The sequence below is a fragment of the Erinaceus europaeus genome, chromosome 17, assembly GCF_950295315.1.
Source record: "Erinaceus europaeus chromosome 17, mEriEur2.1, whole genome shotgun sequence".
Classification (NCBI taxonomy): domain Eukaryota; kingdom Metazoa; phylum Chordata; class Mammalia; order Eulipotyphla; family Erinaceidae; genus Erinaceus; species Erinaceus europaeus.
The window spans coordinates 5,414,548-5,423,675 of record NC_080178.1 but is presented as its reverse complement, the minus strand read 5'-3'; the positions used below and the strand labels follow the sequence as shown (position 1 = coordinate 5,423,675).

The window sequence follows — 9,128 nt, the reverse complement described above, 5'->3', positions numbered from 1 at the left end:
GACCTCTAGGAGCATGGATTCCTGGTGCAGGCACCAAGCCCCCCAGCAATAACCCTGGAGGCAAAAAAAAAAAAAAAAAACATGGCAAGAAGTGCAAGGACCAGAGTAAGGCTCCTGGTTGAAGCCTCCAGCTCCCCACTTGTGGGGGGGGGGGGTCACTTCACAAGCACTGAAGCAGGTCTGCAGGTGTCTATCTATCCCTATCTCTGTCTTCACCTCTTCTCTCAATTTCTGTCTGTCCTATCCAACAACAACAGCAATAACAAAAATAATGATAACCACAATAATAAACAAGGGCAACAGAAGGGAAAAAGATAGCCTCCAGGAGCAGTGGATTTATAATGCAGGCACCAAGACCCAGCAATAACCCTGGAGGCAAAAGAAAGAAAGAAAGAAAGAAAGAAAGAAAGAAAGAAAGAAAGAAAGAAAGAAAGAAAGAAAGAGAAAGGAAATAAGAGAAAAAATATGTCATCATAATAGCTCACTCAGATAGGTTCTAATTTGGGTCCTCATGCACTGAAGGAAGTTTCACTGTGTTGTGGTTTCTCTCTCTTTTGTGTGTGCTCTCTCTCTCTCACTTTCTCTCTCTGCCTTTTTCTGATTCTGTCTGAAAAGAAACCTATCAGGACTAACAATGTCTCCAATCTTTGTGAGTCAGTCATTCAAACAGCCCAAAAAATGAACAGCAGGACAGAGAACAAGCCAGGACAGGGAGTGGACTCAGCTCAGCCTGGGCGGCAGTGAGCAGACACACTGTGTCCCTGCTCTGAGGGACGTGTCCCCCAGGGGAGTCACCTGAGACCTCAGTCAGGGCACCATGAGGCAGGTCCCAGCTCTGCTCTGTCCCCATGAGCTCCCTGTGAGAGGAGAGACTCCGGGCAGGGCAGCACCCGCCTTGTGCAGGGAGCACCCAGCCTCACTGTGCTGTGGGCAGCGCCTCCTCCAGGACCGTCCCCTTGTCCTCGCTGTCAGAGTGTGGGGGCAGCCGGGACAGGACAGGCGCTGGAGCTCTGAGCCTCCCCTGCCTCACAGACATGCTCACATGGATGCAGACATGGGGGTGGAGGAAGGTCCCACCCTGTGCTGCCGCCCTACCCCTCTCTCTCCCTGGAGCACAGAGAAGCTCCCTGTCCACCCTGCCATGCACACACCCAGAACTCTAGCTGCTAGTGCTCTGCACGCTGTCTCCGTGGGCACACCACACAGGAGCCTCATCTTCTGTTTTTGCTTTCTTTCTCTCTCTCTCTCTTTCTTTTCTTAAATTTTTTATATTTATTTATTTTCCCTTTTGTTGCCCTTGTTTTTTATTGTTGTTGTAGTTATTATTGTCATTGATGATGATGATGATGTAGTTGTTGGATAGGACAGAGAGAAATGGAGAGAGGAGGGGAAAACAGAGAGGAAGAGAGAAAGACAGACACCTGCAGACCTGCTTCACTGCCTGTGAAGCGACTCCCCTGCAGCTGGGGAGCTGGGACTCGAACTTATAAAGGGATCCTTATGCCGGTCCTTGTGCTTTGCGCCATGTGTGCTTAATGCCTGTGCTACCTCCAACTCCCTCTTTCTTTCTTTTTTTCTTTCTTTCTTCTTTCTTTCTTTCTTTTTCTTTCTTTCTGTCACCAGTTTATGTCTGGAGCTCAGTGCCTACACCTAAATCCACTGCTCCCAGCAATTATTTTGGCTCCCTCACCCACTTTGTGTTATTTGATGGGACAGAGTGAAACTGAAAGAGAGAAGGAGACAGGGGGAGAGAGAGAGAGAGAGAGAGAGAGAAAAAGACATCTGCAGACCAGCTTCTCCACTAGTGAAGGTCACGCCCCCCTCAATTGGAGAACTGGGTCTTGAACAAGCAGCCATGTGTACTGCTTCTTGTGTGTTCAATGGAGTTTGCCACTGCCCAGCCCCTCCCTTCATTGTTTATTTCTGAAGTCTGCTCATCCCCGGGTGGGAGTGTCCAGCCTCCTGAGCTGAGAGCTGTGGAGCCCCCTCTGCCCGGAACTTACACTCAGCAGTCTCACAGGATAGGCTTGTGGCTGCCTGCGCTCCCTCTCCACCATCACCTGAGGGCTCAGGAATCATTAATCTATAGAACTGAAAAAGCCTGACTTGCACAGTTTTTTGTTTCTTTGTTTTTTAATTTTTATTTTTAAGAAGGAAACACTGACAAAACCATAGGATAAGAGGGGTACAGTTCCACAGAACTCCCACCACCAGAACCCTTTTATCCCATCCCCTCCCCTGGTAGTTTTCCTATGATTTTCCCTCTGGGATTATAGACCAAGGGACATTATGGGATGCAGAAGGTGGAAGGTCTGGCCTGGCCTCTGTGATTGCTTCCCCACTGAACATGGGCATCTACAGTTTTTAAAGTGTTCATTCCTGGGCTCACAGTGCCATGTGATGGCTAGGTTAATGGCTTCTGCTTTTGTCACTGACCTTGTATGTGATCAAACATCATTCCAGATACTGAGGTACAGGAGATAATAGACATATACAGGCCCACCTTCCCCATGTGGGGGACCTGTGAATGTGTCAGCTTCCTGGATGCTGGTCATGCTGTGCCATTTCCCTCTTCTCCTCATGCGACAGCTCCACACAGGACAGACACAAGAGCTGACAGAAGATTCCTGGACTGGCTCCACAGTTAGAGGAAGGTTCTGGTCCCTCCCTTAAGCAAGCTCTTAGGCACAGTTCCCTTCATTGACTCTTCCTTTGGGGGAATCTCCTTCCATTCCTGATACTCTCAGACCTTTCTCACAGTAGATGCTGATAATCTGGGAAACACTCACTGTAACCCACACTGCTTCCTGTGCTTTTTATGTTCGCTTCTTTTTTCTTTCTTTTTTTGCTTTATGTATTTCAACTTTCTAGATTTCACACAAGAGTGAAACCATCTGGTGTGTCTGCCTCTCACCTCCTTACTTTAGTTCACTGAGCACGATCACCTCCAATTCCACCCGAATTGTCACAAAGGATACATTATCATCTTTTTTTGAATTCCATGGAACACATATCTTACAGCTGTTATTATTTCATTGGTACAGGGCCATCACTGGGGTTTGGGGCCACCACTCCTGGAGACCATTTTTTATAGAGAATGATAGAAATTGAGAGGGAAAGGGGAGAGCAAGAGGGAGAGAAAAGAGAAACAACTGCAACACTATTTCGTTGCTCAAAAAGCTTCCCCTCTGAAGGTGGGGAGTGGAGTCTTGAACCTGGGTCCTTGACGTGACAACATGCACACTCCATGGGCTGCACCATGGCCCAACTCCCACACTGTGCCCTTTATCCTGTCATCTGATGACAGGCATCTTAGTGGCACCGAGTCTTTTTTATTTTTTTAATATTGATTTATTTATTTCCTTTTGTTGCCCTTGTTTTATTGTTATAGTTATTATTGTTGTTGTTACTGATGTCATTGTTGTTGGATAGGACAGAGAGAAATGGAGAGAGGAGGAGAAGACAGAGAAGGAGAAAGACAGACACCTGCAGACCTGCTTCACCGCCTGTGAAGCAACTCCCCTGCAGGTGGGGAGCCGGGGGCTTGAACCGGGATCCTTAGGCCCGTCCTTGCTCTTTGTATCACTTGTGCTTAATCCGCTGCACTACCAGCCGACTCCCGGCACCCACTCTTTGACTTTTTGTTGCCCTTGTTGTTTTCTATTGTTGTTGTAGTTATTATTGTTGTAGATGTCATTGTTGTTAGATAGGACAGAGAGAAATGGAGAGAAGAGGGGAAGACAGAGAGGGGGAGAGAAAGACAGACACCTGCAGACCTGCTTCACCACCTGTGAAGCGACTCCCCTGCAGGTGGGGAGCCGGGGGCTCAAACCAGGATCCTTTAGCTGGTCCTTGCGTATGGTATTTCCATTATTATTAGCTTTATGGCTGTCCTGTTGTTTTCCAAAATGTCTGCCATAGTTTGCATCTGCCCCACAGTATAACAGAGCTCTTTTTAAAAAATATATTTATAAAATAAAAAAATTAACAATACCATAGGATAAGAGGGTACACCCAGTTCCCATCACCAGAGTTCCACACACATCCCTCCTCTCCATTGGAAGCATCCCTATTCTTTTTTTTTTTTTTTTTTGGTCTGGCTTTAGTAATTGCTTCTCCACTGGACATGGATATTGGCAGGGCTCTGGGGATGTGGGGCTCCAGAACACATTGGTGAGGTCATCTGCCCAGGGAAGTCAGATTAGCATCATGGTAGCACCTGTAACTTGGTAGCTGAAAAAGTATTAAGATATAAAGCAGAACAAATTGTTTAATAAACAGGAACCAGTTCGAAAGGCAAGAATATAGCAGATGAGATTTGGAGGTCTCTGTTCTGGAAAAAAGCTAGTAGGTCTATTTTAGGCAAATTCTGAAGGGCCCCTGACTTGACTAATTTTGGCCTGAGCCCAACAGCTAACATGTAGGAGATGTCTGGGTGTTGTCTGGGGACATGGTATCACAGTTGTTAGCAGGACTAGAAATCTGGATCTGGGCAGAGAGTAGCTCCCCAATATGGGCAAAGTGTATAAATATTGTTGACTGTAAATCCCACTGATGTGATCTGGGGCCCATATAAAGCACAGGAGCCTGTGTAACCTCTGCATCCCTGTAGGTCTGAGCTGGCATTCAGTGGTCACAGCTAAGAACACGCCAGGCTGCACTCATTTCCAGACCCATCTTCTTCGAATGGTAGAGTATTTTGACCCAACCTCCCTTCAGAGAATGCGGCAGCCCTGCCATTGTTGATCCACATGGAGGACAAGGACCTGTAGAGGCCCACAGAGGGATCCATTACGTCGTTCCTGATGGAGATGACCAGTGACAGTGGAGGAAGGGTCTATGGAAAGTCTAGGCCCATCAGGAATGGAGCTCTTTAATTTCCATATTATTGTCAATACTTGTCATTTCCCATTAGTGTAGGTTATGTGCACAAGTGTGAGGTATATAAATGTAGTAATTTCTGAAGTATTCTTTTAAATCAAGTATTTTATTAAATCCAGAATTCAATTTACAGAAAGTTCAAGAAAAAGCCATCCCTGCTGAGAGGAGAGTCCAGGTGACAAAGATCTAGAGGCCAGAGGACAGCAGGGACCCAGCTGGACACCCGGAGGCTCAGACACCAGCATCACAGGCGTCTCTTTCCCGGGCTCTGGGGAAACCCATGTCCAGGATTCTGCAGGGTGTCAGGAGAGACTGGACTTTGGGGTCAGGACGGGGATCATCTGCTTGCTGGAGACTCAAAGGCTGTGAGAGCAGGTCCTGCCTGGAAGGGGCTCCCCCAGAGACCTAGTCTGTGTCCTTGTCCAGGCTGGGGAGGTCTGAGCCTGAGTGTGTGCAGAGACGGGACCCCTGAGCTCAGAGACACTGGTCCCTCCCCATCTCCACCTTCACAGGGGACACTGAGCAGGGCCAGCAGGGGCCTCCTAGCCCAGGATGAACACCACGGGCTACTCTACACTGAACGCCGGGCACTGGGCTGTGTCTCCAACAGCAGGAAATGGATTAGGGAATAGCACATACATTGAAAGCTCAAGTTACTATGATTTATATATTGACTGGGATAAAGTTCACCTGGTGACAGTGCTCATCTGCCTCCTTGGCTTGGTGGGGAACGGGGCTGTCATCTGGCTGCTGGGCTTCCGCTTAAAGAGGAACCCCTTCTCTGTCTACATCCTCAACTTGGCCGTGGCCGACTTCATCTTCCTCTTAGCCAACAGTATATGGGCCATATATTATCTTTTACCTTATTATGTAAGAAGGCTTAGCGAAGTCACATTTACAGTCTTTTTACCATCCTTCCTGGTGGGTCTGAGCCTGCTGATGGCCGTCAGCACCGAGCGCTGCGTCTCTGTGCTCTGCCCCCTCTGGTACAGATGCCACCGCCCTGCCCATCTCTCCTCCATCCTGTGTGCTCTCATCTGGGGGATGGGCTCTTGTTTCGGGATAGGGGCGATACTTTGTGCATTCCGTTCTTACATCTTCTGTATCAATGTTTACCCAGTTATGAATGTGACATCGTTCCTCACCTTCCTGGTGCTCTGTGTGTCCAGCCTGACTCTGCTCATCCGGGTCCAGTGCAGCTCCAGGAGGAGGCAGCCCAGCAGGCTCTACCTGACCATCCTGCTCAGCGTCCTGGCCTTCCTGCTGCTTGGGCTGCCTTATAGTGTGTTTCTCTTTGTCATCTGGTTATCACCAGGCCTACCATATTATACTGATATTCTATCTGCCATCACCAGACCCCTCCTGGTCCTGAACAGTGCGGTGAACCCCTTCATCTATTTCTTCGTGGGGAGACTCAGGCAGCCAGGGGGCCGGAAGTCACTCCGGGAAGTGCTCCAGAGGGCAGTGACAGATGAGGAGGAGGAAGCTGAGCAGGACAGAGGGGTCCCTGTGCCCAGCCAGGACAGCCTGTGCCCCTGAGCCTGGAGTGGGCACTTTTGCTGGGACTCAGTTCCTGCCAGACTCACAGGGCTGTGGCTCCAAGGTCTGGTCACTGACAAAGTCCTCCCAGCTGCCCATTGGCTGTGGGCGTCAGAATGGCCAGTGATCAGGTAATGTGCACAGCCCTGGATGGCCCAGCAGACAGAGCAGGCTGCCCTGGGCTCCAGCTAGCTCACTCTCTCTGTCTCCCATCTAGAAGCTTCCTGTGCTAGTCTGATTCATTCAGGATCTCTGTGCCCTCTACTCTGGAGAGAGAGTCACAAGGTCCCACCTGTAGGGTCCCCTCTGGTCTGTCCTCATGGCTGACCCCACAGGCCAGGCCTCTGACCTCCTCCCATGCTGACCTGAATAGCCCCCCAGGGCATGTGCTGCAAACCCCTCTCCTTCACCACCTGCAGAGTGTGGGCTCCTGTCCTGTGTGAACCCTCATCTCTAAGGTGTCTGGCTGGGGCTCAGGTGCTGAGAAGCACATGCCCACCTGTCTCTCAGCTGACTGCTGTGTGTCCACATGTCCACACACAGGCCTGCTGGACATGTCCACCCTGCAAGGTCAGTGCTTTCCTGCTCTGCCCCAACCCTAGTGTGGGAGGGGAGACATCCCGGGACCCAGCAGAGGCTCCCCTGCAGTGCAGGCAGTGTCACCAAGCCCCCTGAGTGTCAGATGTGAGTGTGACAAACACCAGGCCTGTCTCACAGGGCAGCCTGGGCCAGAGAGAATGCACAAAGGTGTCCCCTCCCTGGTCCTCCCCATCCTCGGGCTCATCTCAGCCTGCTCCTGTCCTCACCACAGTCCATGCATTCTTAAGTCTGGAGGTGTCTCCACAGCATTCCCTCTCTCCAGCCCCTGGTGTCCCTCTGGTGTCCTCTCTGCATGCCTGGCTCCCTCCCTCTGCTCTGAGACCCTGTGCTGCTCCAGCAGGGGACACCCAGCAGGGTCCTGGTCAGGGCCCCCTCAGCCTTGCCTGCTAATGGGCAGGGAGACACGTCGTCTCCCTCAGTGAGTCTACGCAGTAGATGGAGCTGTGTCTGCGGCAGCCCCTCCCCAGCAGGCAGAGTGGTGCCCAGACCTTGGCCATCTGGCAGCCGGACTGTGACATGGTCCCGTGGCCCCTCTCCCCTCACTGCCCTTCTGCTCCTTCTTGCTCACCGGGTCTTCCTTTGCACCTACTGCTGGTTTAAGGGACAAATTATTCTCAACTTCACTTTCCTGGCTGAGGAAAATGGCATCCACACTTTAACTTTTCAGCTTCACACTCATTGTGACCATACTTCCTCTTAGAGAAACTGATGTTACTTCTTCCTGACAGTCTCGTAACAGTCTATAATGACCCCCATTTGGTCTTGTGTGAGCTCCCCCACAGAGGGGACAGATTTTGAGGTTGATTCTTATCTGCATGACTCTGTGTCTGCGTTCCAGTGCATCACACAGCTGGTTGACCCAGTGATAGTCTTTATAACACAGATACATTCTGCATCCCCCACGACCACATATCTCCTCCTGATTACTGATATTAGACTATAAGAAAAACTCAGATGCTCCTTCAAGACTAGAGTTGCCATTCTGTACAATTGCCTTCATGTAGAGATTCCTTGCATTAAAAATTCTAATTGTTTGCACTTTGTCGATTGCCAGTAGACAACCAGAACAAAAGGTCACTGTTTATGCTGTTGTTTTTATTTTTTAAGAATTGCTGTGCCACTAAAAATAGCAGCTTTGTTCTCCATGAGGAATAAATACCATTGTCTCTCTGTATGGCTGTAATAATGTGTCAAATACTTCTCAGCATGGTGTCATATCTATGCAATCTTATTAAACTGTGTGTACATATTCATGGGATCATAAAGGGATCTGAGAAAGTCTTATACTGAAACACCTGTGCGTCTCCTGACCTCAGCCTCCATGTGCTGTCCCTGCCCCATGCTGCTCACACCCACAAGGGCTGAGGAGCCCCCACCTGATGCGGGGTTGAGCGGGGCAGGACAGGAGCTGCTCCTGGGCAGCCTGTGTCTCCATCTCACCTGCTCCTCACCCCATGAGGGACCATCTCCGGGTCACAGCTGCCGCTGCATCTCAGCATGGCCGCCTGTCACCTGACAGTGCTTGTGTGTTATTATCTGATTGCTCTGCTGAGCAGTACAATGTGTTAGAGTTTCTCATCAATCTATGGCTGATGTTTTGAGTTGCATTGTGAAAACCTGCTATAGTAACCTCTTTTGCTAAGTAGCTTCCAATGGTTTCTTTTTGTAGAGTTTGAGGTAATTTGTTTCCCCTCCATGTAGATATTACAATTTATGGACTAGTCTAACTTTTTGTTTTCAAACAGACAGACATTGTCCTTGTTGATAATAACTGGAGATGTCAAGATCAATAAGGATATTTGCTTGAAAAATAAAATAAGAAGGAAAAGTATTGTCCTAAGGAACAGACAGGATCACAGTTGAGTGAGGTGGGCAGCTCCACCTCTCATATTAAAAGAAAGAAGGGCTGAGGTGCAGAAGAATGGAAGGAAATACTGTTTAATCCAACTGAAGAGTTGAGTCCAGATGAATTGGGGGCCCAGGAGGTGGTGCACTGGGGAAGCTTAGGCTGTGGAAGCATGTGTCTGTATGAATGATGTTGCTTGAAAAGCATTTAGTAATCATATTTTACTATTACAATTTTTAATTTTTATTTATCAAAAGGAAAC

The 9,128-nt window shown here is 49.1% G+C and overlaps 1 protein-coding gene across 1 annotated transcript; it reads left to right on the top strand.

The window, feature by feature from the left end:
- Nucleotides 1-5,433: 5,433 nt before the first annotated feature.
- Nucleotides 5,434-6,420, top strand: LOC103109611 (mas-related G-protein coupled receptor member A-like). Its single transcript, XM_007518720.1, has one exon. It carries the CDS (start codon nt 5,434-5,436, stop codon nt 6,418-6,420), a length of 987 nt encoding a protein of 328 aa, XP_007518782.1.
- The last annotated feature ends 2,708 nt before the right edge of the window (nt 6,421-9,128 follow it).

Excerpts from the sequence above, each read along its gene's own strand:
- LOC103109611 (XM_007518720.1), top strand. The coding sequence starts at position 5,434 with ATGAACACCACGGGCTACTCTACACTGAACGCCGGGCACTGGGCTGTG.